At 32.1% G+C, this 16,170-nt stretch overlaps 1 protein-coding gene across 2 annotated transcripts in view; it reads right to left on the bottom strand.

Moving 5' to 3' along the window:
* LOC145300472 (uncharacterized) overlaps positions 1 to 16,170 on the bottom strand; it is a 49,139-nt gene that overhangs the window by 7,730 nt on the left and 25,239 nt on the right. For both annotated transcript variants that reach the window (XM_080144488.1, XM_080144487.1), the window contains exons 2-5: positions 12,570 to 12,653; positions 8,598 to 8,743; positions 5,503 to 5,631; positions 2,748 to 2,928 (exon numbers count right to left, since the gene is read on the bottom strand). In XM_080144488.1, the coding sequence (XP_080000614.1) occupies positions 2,748 to 2,928; positions 5,503 to 5,631; positions 8,598 to 8,732 (445 nt within the window). In that variant the 5' untranslated portion in view covers positions 8,733 to 8,743; positions 12,570 to 12,653. The remainder of the gene's footprint in view (positions 1 to 2,747; positions 2,929 to 5,502; positions 5,632 to 8,597; positions 8,744 to 12,569; positions 12,654 to 16,170) is intronic.

Genomic DNA, 16,170 nt, shown 5'->3' with positions numbered 1-16,170 from the left:
TATTTCAAAATAAACTTGTAAACATAGATTACAAAACTTGTTGATTTTAAACTAAACAGCTGACTGCAGCTGCTAATGACTAGCTTATAATTATTAGCACTACTATTCAAATCGTTTTCTTCTGCTGAAAAGTATTTGATATTATGGGGGCGAGGCAAATTAAAAACAACTGGTACTAAAGAAGAAAGCAACACAAAATTATCATTTTAACACATAAAAATAATAAAAACGTTCATTTAAGTACAAAATATATTCAGAAACAAATGTTTGATATACATCATGTTGAAGTCTTATTCTAAAGACAACAAAACAAAAAAAATAAATGGATAAATTTATTTTATACCCCAACTAAGTCAGATTGATATTTTTTTTCTGATTGTTTTCCAAATTTCATCATGAAATTCTTCATAGGGGTAAGGAGACCAACTTTTTTAAACACCAAAAAAATCTGATGCAAAATGGCCATTTTTTTAGCATTAACATTATCATTAATTTACCTAAAAACTTTTGAAATATACCAAGTAAATTAGTAATTATTAAAATATGTTAAAGAATATACATTTCTGAACAAAATGGTGGCATTTTAAGGACTTAAGGTGTTTTGGTTATTAAAATATGACTATTTTAGTAGAACTACCTTAAAATTTAATCATCTTAAATGTTTTATGGGCAATGGGCATTACTATATTAAAAGATCAAAATGCCTGACTTGCTTACAAAGAAACAGAAATGCATTTTGGTGGATTTAATTTTTGTATTACTTTTTAAATAGGATTTTTAAAAGTTTGTTTCAATATTTCACATAATTGCATTTTTGATTTCAATATAAATTTAATTACTAGCAAATAAAAAGAAAATTGTAAAATTGTAAGTAACATAGAGACCAGAAACGTACATACCCACAAGAAATGGTAACATAATTTTATTAATGCAGATGAAGAATCACTGGTACAAAAAAAACAATAATTCTCTTGTGTACTTTTCGAAAAAATAAAAAATTTCAATATTTCCACTAGCATCATACATCTAGAAACTCTTAGTAATGTTGAAATATGTGTTTATTTCACATAATCACCAAAACATTTTACACTAGCAAGCAACCCAATTTTCCTCGATTGTAAAATACACTTACATATATTTTGACTTATCCAGATTTCGTAGAGCTGATTCTCTATTGATTATTATATTATACCCTATATATAGTAATGATTTCAAAAGTAAAAAAAAACTTACTTGGGTGCCATCAGCTAGAATCAAAACCAAAACATATAGCTCTCCACTGTTATTTGTTACCCTCTGCATTAAGTCCATATTCATATAAAAACTTAAAAAATAACATTGTTAAAAGTATAAATGCATATATCTGCATGCATAAAAGATACACATTTAGTCAACTTCCAATTTTTTTCAATTTTACTCCTTAGCAGCTATTTTTACCAGCTAAAAAAACCAAATCGAATTTGTTCCTCAGGTCCGAATTCTCTATATATCAAGTTTCAAACTTGTAGACAAAAATCGACAGAGTAGTTTGGTAGAAACTGTTCTGCACACAGACAGACAAGGTCTCACACACACATTATCAATAGATAATAATTAAAAATATCAATAATAACTCATCCAAAAGAAAGCAAATTTTGAACTTAATAAACAGACCAGATTGCTTATATTTTTTTACATTATATACATTTCTGCTTTGATATAAAACAAAAAAAGTGCTATTTTAGAGTAGTTTACAAATAAAGGGGAATAATTATGAAAACGAACAAAACCTTTTCTGTGTATGAAAATTTACCTTTAAGCTTCTTATTTCCCACAGCAACAAGATGTGAAAGAAAGCCGGAAATTGGGAAAAACTAGCCTCTTTAAAACATTATCCTGGTCTAAATATTAAATGAAAAATAACAGAGAACAGGCGTGTCACACAGTAATGCATCAGTATGCAATAATTCCCTGAAGGAGAAGGTATTGGCTTAGAGGCTGGACTCTCAGAAACATACCTCATTCAGATAAAAATGAATCTATCAAGAGACAGCAAGGTCTCTATTTGGGCAATGTTGGGTAAATACACTAGTTTTGCATATCCACTGATTTCATTTTCCTGTCAGGTGCTTTTTCTACACAGAAGAATGAAATGTGTAATTTCTTTTATTTTTCTGAAGTTATTTATCTCTCTCACATGGCAGGATGATGTGACACAAGAAATGAAAAATGAGATTTGAAACACCCGCACTCTAGATGAAAAACACTCTGGCATGAAAAAGAAAATACCTGGGTAGTCTTATTAGCATTCCCTAACAGGGGCACCTAAAACAATTAGCAATAAACTAATCTTCTCTCAAAGAGGAGAGGCAAAATCCAGGAGGGTGGACGCTCTATAACTGCACAGGACCAGACATACCTCAATCAATCAACAGGAAACAAGCAATCTCAACAATGGCCTAGATGTGATCTGGTGATGGGACAAGAGTTGGAGCTGGATGGATAGTACGAGACTTATTAGGTGTGAGACTTTTTTTTGGATCCTTTCTAAGAGTGAGAGACTAGTAGTGGATACTCCAGCCTAGATGTGGCAACAATAGTTCATGCATAGGTGGAATGGTGGCTTTGCAGAAATATAGGATACTTTCAGGTGCGAGTGAGGAAGCCCAATTTCTTTGCAGCAATTATTTTATGTCTCGTCTTATTTTTCCTCCTCATTTAACGCATACACATAATACACGGAAATAAAAACAAAAAAACATACTAACCTGCTGCGGAACCATGCTTTTCTCCTTTGTTATCTTTCTTGAAAGCATACGAGATAGTGATTGGTCGATTACATAAATACTGTCCATTCATAGCCTCGATGGCTGCATCAGATGCCTCAAAACTAGCAAAATTGATGAAGGCATAACCTTTAGAATTACCAGTATCCAAATCTCGCATGATCTGAAAGGAGAAGAAAATAAACATGTAATTATGTATAAAAGTGGTCTGAGAATTATTATCTTCTACCTAGCACACAGCCTGGGTGACATCAGCTATAATCGAAACCAAAACATTTAGCTCTCCAGTGGTATTTGCTACCATATGACATGAGGACAGATGAATATCAAAACTTTAAAAATTAATGTAGCTTAACCTATAAATGTATATTTGCATATGTGTAGAGAAACACTTATGCTTTCCAAGTTCAGATTTAAAAATTTTCAACCCTTAGCAGTTATTTTTACTGGCTAAAAACCAAATAAATTTGTTTGACAGGTCCAAATCCCCTATATATCAAGTTTCAAGTCTGTAGACCAAAAATTGGTAGAGTAGTTTGGTAGAGATAGTTCCACACACAAGGTCAGTTTTATATATATACTAGCAGGCTTGGAGGTTTCTTTTACTGATAAAAATATTTTCATACATTTTTAAAAATAATAAATTCTGACAAATTAACATCAGAGGAAAACTGAAAAATCAGGTTAGTAAAAAAATTTTTTTCGGAATCATGGCAGGATTTAATTTAGAGATATTTGCTGTCTCTTTGATTTTAACAACTCTACAAAGCTGAAGAAAGCTCATGAGTTAAAAGAAAAGTATGATGGTGAGATAAGGGAGAACCAGTTTTACGAAACTCATGAAATAAAAATAATCATCTAATACGTAGAAATTAATGTTAACAACAGAACAATGAAAGCACAAGAAGTGGCAGTTTATAAAATAGAAGAGAGAAGAATAACAAATCGCTGGCTTAAGTTTTTCGGGTTTGTATTACTGTACACATAGATTCAAAAAACAAATATATAACAAACAAATGTTATCAAAGGCAAGATAAGTTACTTTTCTACCTAACTGGATATGTTTTTAGTGCTTTTATTCAATGTAAAATGTTTATTCAGCTCGAAAAACATACGGTATTGGAAAATTTAAAATGGCGGCCGACTCTCTTTGACATGATAAGTTTGGGAAAAGAGTTATAAATAAAAAAACTAGACAAAATACGGTTAAAAACTCGCTCAATATATGTTATCGTGACATAGGCTGACATATGTTCGGTGGGTTTCTAACAGTATTTTGCATATTTTTTATTTTTAACTTCTTTTCCCAAACTTACCGTGTCAAAGAGAGTCGGCCACCATTTAAAATTTTCCAATACATTGGTAAACACTGTATGTTTTTCAAGCTGAATAAACATGTTACATTGAATAAAAGCACTAAAAACATATCCAGTTAGGTAGAAAAGTAACTTATCTTGCCTTTGATAACATTTATTTGTTATATATTTGTTTTGTGACAACTTTTTCGAATCTATGTGTACAGTAATACATAACCAGTTTTTCTTCTATTTTATTCAGATAACATTTCTGATGCATCTAAATTATGTATGGATTCATTTTTTTTTTTTATGGAAATTGCTTCAGACAAGCCATTAAGCCACTTGATATAAGGAGCTAAAAAAACAAAAATATTACTTTAAGATCAAAAATTTGCTAACGATAAGTGTTAGATGGAATAGATTCTGAACAAGAAAACAGCAATTTTTTCCTTTGACAGAAACATTGCACCTGGAATATAAGGACTAAAGGACAAAATGAGGGGAGAGAGAGTTACACGGCTTCTGAAAGTAAACTAAAGATTCACTTTACTGTCCTCAGTTGATTTCCCTGATCGATAGGGATGAAAAGATAAAAAATCTCACTGTCACCTCAGCAATACAACCGGCTGATTCTGCTGATGATGAAGTGAACCCGCCATGAGGATATAAAAACATGACAGCTATACTGCACAACTGAATAGTTTTGATTTTAGCTCTTTTATTATATACTAGCGGGGGTACCCGGTGTTGCCCGGGTGTTTGGAGGTGTGTGTTAGTGGGGGGGGGGGATCAAAACAACCCTGTTAAAAAAAAAAAAAAAACGTTGGCTGGGTGTTTGGAGGTGTAAAAGAAAAAAAAAGTTTTAGTAGGAGAGTAGGTTTGAACCCCGAACCTTTGACGCAGAGGTGGAAAGGAAATGGAAAAAAAACCCTGCCACTTTACCATCTCGACCATGGGAACAGATGAATTGATAAGTGTGTTAAGTTGATGTTTATAAACCAAAATTAGCAGGTGCGACAACGTCAAGTTGCATGATGTTTGACCTAGTTTCTGTTTTCCCCGTTACGCGGCGATCAAAAAATATTTCGAAAATAGCTAGTAAAAGTCGGGTAAATTAAAGATAGCTGCGACCCGAGTTCCTTAGTCGTAGATATTATTATTTAGACAGCATATAAAAAGTTTTAAGAAGGAGCGAGCCAACCGAGAATGATGGCCAAAAAAGCCTTTTGTAGACATACAGAAAAAGCGAACACACATACATACATACATACATACATACATACATTTTCGCTTTTATATATATATAAATTTCTAGAATTTAAGTACAAATGTATTGAAATGTTCTTCTAAAAAAACAAAAAAATAAAATAAAATTTTTTTGGAAATGACTTAATACTTTTAACAAATACAATTTTATTCAGCAAATATTCTTTACTTACTTTGGGTGTTTGTAATATGACACCAAAGGCACTAAATGTGTCATAGAGTAATTTCTCATCGACTTCTGGTTCCAAATTACCAATAAAAATGTTGGCACCAACATCCAAATTTTTCTGATGTGCTGAAGCCTGTGAAAAAAAAAGAAAAGAAAAAAATGTTAAAATGTTTCATATTTTAAAGACACTTTAACAATCGAAATTAACTTCTTTAAATTCCACTTTAAAGTGAACTCATCAATCAATAATGTATAAAACAATAATAATAAAAAAACTAGTCGATATGAAAGTATTTTTCTCAAGCAAAACCAAATTTTAAAAAGTTTTAATCAAATAAGACACTTATAATAACAACTGACAATTCATGAACTTAAAAGAATATTACATGAATGAGATAGGAAATTGTTAGAAATTTCATGACAAAAACAAATGATCAAAGTAACTATTGCTTTACAGAAAAACCAGCAGAAAAGATTTTAGACCAAAGAAAAATGTCAGATTTAGAATAAAATTAAGGTGAATACATAAGATAAAAAAATTAGAACAAATTTTATCTTCGATTCATTATTTTCTCAGTGTTTATCTAATGCATCTGGGATCTGCACTAGATTTTTTCCTCCACCATACACAATCAAAAGCTTAGTCTGGCTTCTCAAAATTTTAGTGTAAGGTATCTAATCAACATAGTTTTGACCATGATCTTGAATCCCTTGATGGCAAACATCAACATTTTGAACATGGTAAAGTCAGTTTGTACTCCAGTCTGCAGAGTTTTGAATTCAGGTTGAAGTTTCAAATAAAATTTATTTCATTTTTTCAAAGAATTTTTAAATGGCCAACAGATATTTTTAAGATTTAATAACATTTTAAGAAGCATATAAATGACTAAAAAAAATTATAAATGACTAAAAAAAATTATGACTAAAAAATATAAGAATAAATAAATGGAAAAAATAATTTTTTTTTCATACAAATTATTAATGTTACAATTTTGGTCACAAATATTTTTTATTCTTTAGAGGAACAAAAATAAAATTTTTTCAATTTTCCATTTACCTTTCTTTTTATAGGAACAGGACTGCAAGATATACAGCTGATGTCCTGACAGTAATTTCACATAGGATCAGTACATCTATCGACGGAGGTTTTCTTTCAAAAGCAATAGCTCTTGACATATCAAAGGCATTTGATAGGGTTTTGCATAAAGGTTTACTTCACAAGATTTTCAGCTAAAGAATATCTGAAAATGTCTTAACCATCAAATATTTTCTCTGATAGGTTTTTAAAAGTAGTCATCGATGGGCAAAAATTTGAAACCTAAAGTATCAATGTTGCCGTGCCTCAGGGATCCATCCTAAACCAAATTCTCTTCACTTATCTACGAAATAAATTACATTCTAAGCTCATTCATCGAAATATACAAAGATGACACTACTTTCTATGGAAACACTTCAAATGCCAACAACGACTAAGATCTCTCTGAGTCTCTCTCCTCCAACCATGACCATATGGTGCAATGGGATGAAAAGTGGCGGGTTAATTTTAACGCAGCCTAAACCAAGCTTCTACCTTTTCATCATAAACACTTTAATTCCTACTTGGCGCCAATTGATATGAATGGCTCTCATCTAAAAGAAGATTCCAGTTTTGACAAGCTTCTGGATTTGACCTTCACTTTCGACTTGAAATGGAAGACTTACATCAAATATGTTGCCAAGGTCACCAGAAAAATGGTTGCGTCATTTTACCAGCCCCGAAAGTATCTAATTCTTGATGCAATCCTCTAACTGTATAAGAGTCAGATACATTCTAAAATGGAGTACTATAGCCACATCTGGGCAGGAGCTGCTCGAACCACCCTATCCTGTCTTAACAAAGTTCGAAATCAGCTTCGAAACCTAGGAGGTGATGCCCTTTTCTCTACCTTGCACCCTCTTCCCCACAAAAAAGATGCAAGCCTGTCTCTGCTTTAATCTCTTTTACAAAAAAACCTCACTTTTTCCGCTGACTAAATATGGTTGTTTTCAAGTCTTATGTAAACAAGTTCTTGTTGAGCTATCCCTTTAAATAATCAACTTAAACACAATTTCCACCATTATTACTATACTGTTGTCCTGCTGACTGCCACACATTCATAAACTTTATCCTTGAGTGACCTTTTGGCCTTAACAACTCCTTGTCAAAAAACAACAAACTTTCATGGGGGGGGCAGTTTTGTGCATTCTTTTAGGAGGATTTTTTTATGTATACTTTTTTATCATTCGCTCCACATGATTCATAAAGAGTAGCCTTCGTTGTAGAGTCTATGAAATTAAGATCGTTGTTCACCATTAGGTGTTGGAATCCTTCTGATCCTAATTTGCTGTAGGCTTTCTAACAGTTAGATATGACCGTGGTCCCTGGCAGAATGTACTTCTTTATTATAGGAAGGAGGGTTTCAGTGTTACAGTTTGGTACTGTCACCAGGAAACCATTCTTATCGGTGGAGTCTTATCCTCTAAAGATTCAGAGCAGTTCAAGGAACGTTCTAACATTGTGTTTCCTCCTGTTAAAGAGGGCTTTGTTGATTTCAAGAGTGTGTTCTGGGCCTACGATCTGCTGGGGATCGATAAGGAAATATTCCTGGAAAATTTCTTCTGGTCAAGCAATTTTTCATTGACTGAACGTTTCACCATATTCTGGAGCTATTTGATATGCCGAGGTAACATTCACAGAAAAATAGTTTGTTAAATGCAGAAGTTAAAAATCTTTAAAAACTTTTAAAAAATAAAAATAAAACCAGTAAATTTTAGCAAGTTTAATCACTTAGTGAAATAAAAACAAGTTAATCAGGAAAAAAAAAAAGAGGACAGATGTAAAAGGGAGATAACTCAAATTTTACCATTTTTTTGACAAAAAAAAAGATAACATTTTCTAGTCATGGATAGGGTTAATAAGTTTGCAATAACTAGTAGATAATTAAAATAACAAAAATACATTATGTCAATTCCTTTATAAATCAGCCACCTTTCTTTCCCCTTGTCGACTTATTTGTTCACATTTTGCAACTGCACATTAGGGCATTATCAAAGTTTGGAGGATTGTTTTTTGGCACTTACCTTATTAACTCGTATTGGCTTCCCATACAGTTTTATCATGTTCATTATCTTAATCGCATAGTCAGCATCTTCCTCACCCATAAATTCAATAAAACCATAACCCTGATGACTTTGGGTCACTCGATCTTTCGGCATATGCACATTTACTAGGAAAAAAAAAAAAAAAAGAATTTGCATTTATGTTCATTAGATAAAAATGGAGTTTTAGTGAAAATAATTTTGGTTCGTGATTACAAACATGATTTCTTCCGCATTTCATATTCAGGTTCTAAATATTTTAAAACTCACATGTACGAATTTGATTTTTAATAACAATTGAGTTGCATTTTATTTAAAAAAATAGGAACACCTAACATTGTTTGGTATAATATAAGGAACACAACCATTTTTTTTATTTTACCTCTAGTCAATGGTGCCATATTAATTTTCATAGTGATAACGTGAATTATGTTTATAAAAAAAACAGTATTTATGCTAAAAAAAAAAAAAAATACAAGGCAGACAAACATTAACTCTCCACATTGTCACTTTAATGAATTATATTACTTTTCTCAATGGAAATAAATACTACTATTACTATATATCAGGATTAATTTTATTTTGAAATAAATCTGAAATATTAAGAGGTTAATGTAGTTTGCTTGAAGTATTGTTTAATGTATATACAGTAGCGTCCAAAACTAAAGGACAAAATTTTAAAACTTAATATTTGTTAGAAATAACAACTGTGAAAAGCTGAAATTTTGACAATTGGTAGTCGTTATCATCCATAATAGCATACTAAAATTTGAATCATTTGCAAAGGATAGAAAAAGAATTATAACAATTATTTTTAAAATAGGAGCATCCAAAAGTAAGGGACAAAATTCAGAAAAACAATGTAAACAGTATGTTATATTCAATTTTTTTGATTTCCTCTAAAGAATAAGTCTTACTTAGTCATTTGTAAATGTTGCATCAGCCGGCATCATGGCGAAACGCCAAAAACTTGATTACTCTGTAAGACAAGCTATTGTGAATCTACACAAGGAAAAGCACACCATTAGAGAGATTTCAGAGAAAGTAAAACGTTCCAAGAGGGTTTTAGGAAGGGTTATTAAATCCTACAATGATATTGGCAAAATAATTAGTGCTTTTAAAACCGGAAGACCCCACAAAACTTCGGCAAGAGAAGATCGAATAATGCAGCGTATGTCATTAAAGGACCATTTTAAGTCTTGCACAGAAATTAAAAGGGTTATGAATAGTACTTCATGTGTTAATGTGTCAAGACAGACTGTTTTTATATGACTGCAAGAAATAGGGCTGTTTAATCGAACCCCAGGGAAGAAACCACTTGTTAGTTTGAAGAATAAGAAGAAGAGATTAGATTTGCAAACGGGTATGTAATTTGGACATGAAAATTGGGCAAAAGTATTTTTCAGTGATGAAAGCAAGTTTAATTTATTTGGAAATGATGGAAAAACAATGTAAAGAGACATATTGGTGAAAGATTAAGTGCAAAGTGTACTAAGAAAACTGTCGAGTTTGGGGGCAGAAGCGTCATGGTATTTGGAATGTTTTCTAGCTAAGGTACAACGGCTCATGTCCGGTTACAAACTCATTTAAATGCGCAGATCTATAAAAATATTGTTCAAGATCATGTTGTGCCAATCATACAGAATTCAGGTTTCGATAGGGCTACCTTTATGCAAGATAATGTGCTATGTCACAAGACAAAGGTGGTAATGAGTTACCTTAGTGAGCAAGATTTCGAAATTATGGATTAGCCATCGCAAAGTCCTGACTTAAATTCAATAGAAAATCTTTGGAAGACCTTAGGAGGGAAAGTTATGGAAAGAAATTCCACTAACATGGAGGATTTGTGGGTCAAGAAGAATGGTCTAAAATTAGTATTGAGGATTGTCAAGAACTGATTCGTTCTTGTAGTCGAAGATGTGCAGCTGTCATTGAGAGCAAGGGCTCATTTACTAAATATTGATTGTACATGTATTTTTATTGTTTTATTGCTGTTTACATTGTTTTTCTCAATTTTGTCCCTTACTTTTGGACGTTCCTATTTTGAAAATAAATAAATGTTATAATTCTTTTCTATCCTTTGCAAATGATTCAAATTTTAGTATGTTATTATGGATGATAATGACTACCAGTTGTCAAAATTTCAGCTTTTCACAGTTGTTATTTCTAACAAATTTTAGGTTTAAAAATTTTGTCCCTTAGTTTTGGACGCTACCGTATATAAAATAAATTTCAAGTTTATAGGAGGCAATACAAATATAAAAATTGAATATAACAAAAATATCAAAAAATCAAATAATTGATACGATTTGGTAATTGGTTTTGCCGACAGATTTAAACCTCGGATTCTTTGGATTACTGTTCTCATCATGAATGTTATTTTCACAAGGATTCAGTTAATGTAACCTCCAAACTTCTTAAGGCGTGTCTTTTTGAACACGGGAATCTGCGCAGAATTTTTAACGGAACCATTTATTTAATTTACAGGAGTAGCATGTTCTCGTTCCATCAGCCATAACTGGATAGAGCATGCTACCCCTGTGAAGTAACTAAAGAGTTCCGTTCAAAATTTTAAGCAAATTCCAGAGTTCGACAAGATACACCTGAAGAAAGTCAGAGGTTACATTGACCAAAACATTAACACCCAAGATGAGAACAATAAACCAATCCTCATCTCAACAATTCAGAAATGTAAGATTTAAAACTAACGATCATATTTTGTTTATTGTACTGAGTGCAAATGAAATGATTGGTTGGTTGATTAAAAATATTATTTCCAGGAATCCAAATATTGTTTTACAGATATATAAAGGCTTAATACAACCTCATATAATGTATTGCAACCAGGCATGTGTTTAGTCACTTGGATTGAAAGACTTATAAAGAAGAATGACAAAACTAGTAAAAAAAGGGGAAAATTGTAAAATTAGGATTAACTAATTTGCTGAAGAGAAAAATAAAATGATTTAAAATCGAAACTTTCAAAATTATGACATTTTTAACTGGAGGAAACATATTTTTATATTTATGCCATACTTCTTATATTTTTATATTTTTCCTTCACCTGGAAGGTTATTGTCAAGGCAGATTTAAAAAAATGACATCTATTAACCAATTGATTTTTTTTCTAATGGAGTAAAGTATCTTTGAAACGAGTTCTGATTTACATGCCTCCCCACAAAGGCAGTGTTTGACACAAGGTCAATTTTTAATGTGGGGAAAATCCAGCTTCCTAAAAGAGGCACTCTGGATTGGAAGCAAAATAAAAATTGCCTCAGTCTAAAAGGACTTTTTCTTCACGGACCTGGATCAAAAAAAATTAAATACAGCATCAGAACAGATACTACACTTTGCTCCTAGTCAAAACAAGTGGAACAAGTTATCAGATCAGATTAAGAACAGCAATGTAATACGAATTGGATGAATTCAAAGGCATTTTTCAAAACTATCAGATAAAGTATTCAACTGAATTTCATTTGTATATTAATGCTGTATTAATAGTATGGTAGGTGGAGTGACTAAGTGGTCAATGACACAGACTGACAATTTGGGAGTGTCAAGTTTGAATCCAGTTTGTCCCACAAAAACACTTTGGTAATCTCCCATAAGTACTCGAGATCTTTCTAGAAAGGATTCTAACTAGAAAAATATGGGGAAAAACCAATGCCAATAATAATAATAATAATAATCTGATGCATACGGAATGTATGAATGATTAGTGTAAATGTTCATGCTAACATCTTTTTTTTTAAGAGTTGAACTGAGAAGATAGTTAAAACTGGAGAAAATGCATAAAGAGGTATAACAAACAAACAAACAAACAAACAAGAAAAAAAAAAGTAATTTTTTTACTGTTGGAAATGAAATAGGTTTTGTTGATTAAAAATATGCACAAAACAAAATGTTATAGAAATTACATTTTTTAGTATAAAAAAAAAGAAGAAAAACACATACCAACAGGTCCTGCTTGAAGAAATAACTCCCATAATATAGCTTCCGTAACTTTCTCATCTAAACCACCTACATAGACTGTAGCATCTACAAGGAGAAAAAATGCAATCTATAATTTTCATTTGCATGTATGAGGTACCTTCAATAAGCTTCCAGACTTTTTCAAATGCATACTTTTATTGATAGTACACACATGAAACTCTAGTCCCCTTCAAAGTAATCTCCTCCAGCTGTAATGCACTTGTTGTACTGTTCCAACACATTCTGACCCTTGGCACAGCCTCTTTTATTTCCCTGTAAGGTTTTCCTTGAGCTTATGGAATAACTAAAGGTCACAGGGGGTAAGGTCTGGACTATAGGGAGAGTGAGAAACTGTCTTGATACCCATCCTGGTCAAATAGTCTGTGACAAAAATGGAGCACCCTTAGTACAAACTTTGCACAAATCTTCTGCATCTTCAGTTCTTCTCGAATAATTGTGTGTACAGTTTTCACACTGACATCAAACTGTACATTTATTGTTTCTATAGACACATGACGGTCATTATCCATGAAATTCTTTATCTGGTTTTCTGACTTCCGTACTCCTCCCACACCTCTATCATCCCTTGCAGACTCCCTGTCTTTATTGAATCTCTTATGCCACTCAAAAATTAATGCTCGATTAATGCAAGATAGTTCAAAAGCAGCCTGAAACATTCCATACATTTCTGTGGCATTTTTTCCAAGTTTAAAACAGAATATTTAAGATTTATAGCAATAACATACTGAATTTTCAAGAGTCTACGACAATTTAAAACACCTGTACAAAAAAGTCTGGAAACTTATTGAAGGCACTTTTCACACCCATTTAAAAAAAGTGAAATTGTCTGATCACAAAAAAATGAATACAAAAAAAGTGATAATTACATAAAGTTACTGAATATCAAAAAAATAAACATCTTACCCATTTTAAAATATATTGTTCCCAAATCGATTATAATATCATAGAATTCTGATGGAAACAAAATTTATTGATATCACCTGATCTTTGAGTTAGGATCAAAGTGTAGAATGGCCTTGTGCCTAATTATTTTTGAGGATAGTATAATTTTTCAAAATAAATTTTTTGAAGTGTAGTAACTGTTTCATCCTTCATTAAAATAAGTGATCAAAAAGTATTCAGACTAAAAAGTAATATTCACTATTACAAGAATGGACAATGAAGAGTACACGTTCAAGATACGAGGAGTGATCACAAATACATATATAGTGTGCACAAGATATCTAGGAGATGATATTTTTTGTTATAACATTATTTGACTTTATATATTTTCTATTTTCAGAATTATTAATCACAATTTCATCATTACACAACAGATATTTTCAAATATTTATTCACCATACTTGGTTTAATTATTTTGTAGAGGAAATTTGTCATTTTTGGCTTTGCAGAACATGATTGAGTTTTGCAAAAGGAAAGGAAAAAATAATAATAGGAATGTTTAGTGTATTTTAAGTCAGGAAGCTGGTATCTTCAGACAGCCTGATCTGGTAGCATCAGATGCACAACAGATGAAATCGCACAGTTATCAGGACTATAAAGGTTGACTATAAAAATTTAGAAACAAACATGTTGCTTGATTTTTCATTCACAAAGTTTATAAAGAGTTAAAGCTTAAGATGGAAAGGTATCACATTATCAAAATGTAAGAGATATTTTAAACACATGATAACATTAGAAGATGTGAATTTATTTGTCAAGTACAGCTCACCGTTAATGGTAATCTTACAAGATCCATGAGACTGCAAAAGAACACTTTGTGTCAGAAGTAACAATCTGAAATGTTGTCCACAAAGATATCCGATACAAGTCTTATTATAAGCAAAAATCATTTTTACAGCCCAAAAAGATAAAGGAATCACCACACAAGGTTCAAAAATGGATGGTGGAAAAGTGTACCTGAGAAAAGGGTTAATGAGCATAATGTTAAATAATCCCTAAAATTTTCCATAGACTAATGTTCAATATGAACAAGGACCACCTGATCTTAGCACGCAAGTGATTCATACACCACATTACAGGTTGATAAGAAAGTTCTTCCGGTTTTTAATTTTAAAATTCAGATAAACATATCTCGGCTCAAACAAAAATTTATTGACTGAAATAAGCACCATCAGAATCAACACACTTTTGTCAACGCAAAAATTTTGTGTTCTTGTAGTTATGATATCACTTAGGTTTTTGAAGCATTTCTCATGCAGAAAGTTGTCGAGATGTTAGAAAAAGTAATAGTTGGTAGGTGAGAGGTTTGGAGAGTATGGCAGATGAGGAAGAGTTTTGTAGCCCAAATTGTTCAACTTCTGCAGGGTCGGTTTAGCAACGTGTGGTCGGGCATTGTTGTAGAGTAGAATTGGGCCATTACTTATGCTGGGTGTTGTTGTCGAAGTTTCTGATGCATTTCATCAATTTGTTGACAGTACTTCACTGCCGTAATGGTTTCGTCTGCATTCAAAAAACTGTAATGGATGAGACTGGCTGCAGACACCAAACAATCAGCATGACCTTCTTTTGGTGCAACTCTGGCTTCAGGAAATGTTGTGGAACTTCGTCAGCATCTACTTGAGTGTCACTGGTTGTCGTAAAGAACCCACTTTTCATCACAAGTCACAACCCGAGAAAAGAATGTGACACTTCATAACAGCATTTCTTTTGGTTGCTGTTCAATTCGTGAGACATCCATTTCTTTTGGTTGCTGTTCAATTCGTGAGACATCCATTTATCAAGTTTTTGTCTTTCCAATCTCTTTCAAGTGTTTGGAAATTACTCTTAAGCTGCTATAGAATTATTTTTTAAATTGTGTTGTTCTGAAATAGAAATTGAACAAGCGTGAAAAGTGGCTGCAAACTCATTTTTTGTTGGTCATCAACCATGCCTTTTATTCTAAACTAGCAACCTGAACACAACAGTTATACTCCCCTCTTCCAGAGATCAAGTTACATGTACTTTATAGTGGATTAATTAAGGAATGATCTTAATAGTAGGGAGACCTGACATTGCCTGGGATTGAATTAAGATCAACAAATGTTTGACACTTCCAATACTTTTATTGTCACCAAAATTGGTGAATCGCTCATTTTTTAATCAAATCGATTGCTTGCATGCTCTTGTCTCCCTGCAATGGCAGTCGAGTAAACAATATCGTTTTGAAGAGAGGCAATGCTAAAATCTTGCTAAAAGGTGAACTTTGTTTCTGTATTCTGGAAAACACTCTTCTAATCCTGAAATTTAAACAAAATATATTTTCTGTACATACCACCATTAAACAAGGTGCAAATATAAACTTTACCTCCAATAAATCAAAATTGGTGTACCCGAATAGAACTGTATTCAACATTAAAGAAAGTGGAAGACTATATTATTTAAATAGCATAGTCCCATCAAAAACTGCCTGCCATAATTTACAGACATGGTATAAAATTCTTGGGTACTGCAATATTTCAGGTATCAAAAAGTTGTCGAATGTGGTTGACGGAATAAAAATAAAAACTTACAAAAAACTTGGCAAACTGCGACATTTGTACACAGGGAAAAATGAGAAAGTATCAAAACCACAAGAAGGCCA

This window comes from Euprymna scolopes, chromosome 2 (assembly GCF_053919585.1).
Source record: "Euprymna scolopes isolate OS-2025 chromosome 2, ASM5391958v1, whole genome shotgun sequence".
Taxonomy (NCBI): Eukaryota; Metazoa; Mollusca; class Cephalopoda; order Sepiida; family Sepiolidae; genus Euprymna; species Euprymna scolopes.
The sequence above is the reverse complement of the archived record's forward strand: the minus strand, read 5'-3'. Positions and strand labels throughout refer to the sequence as shown.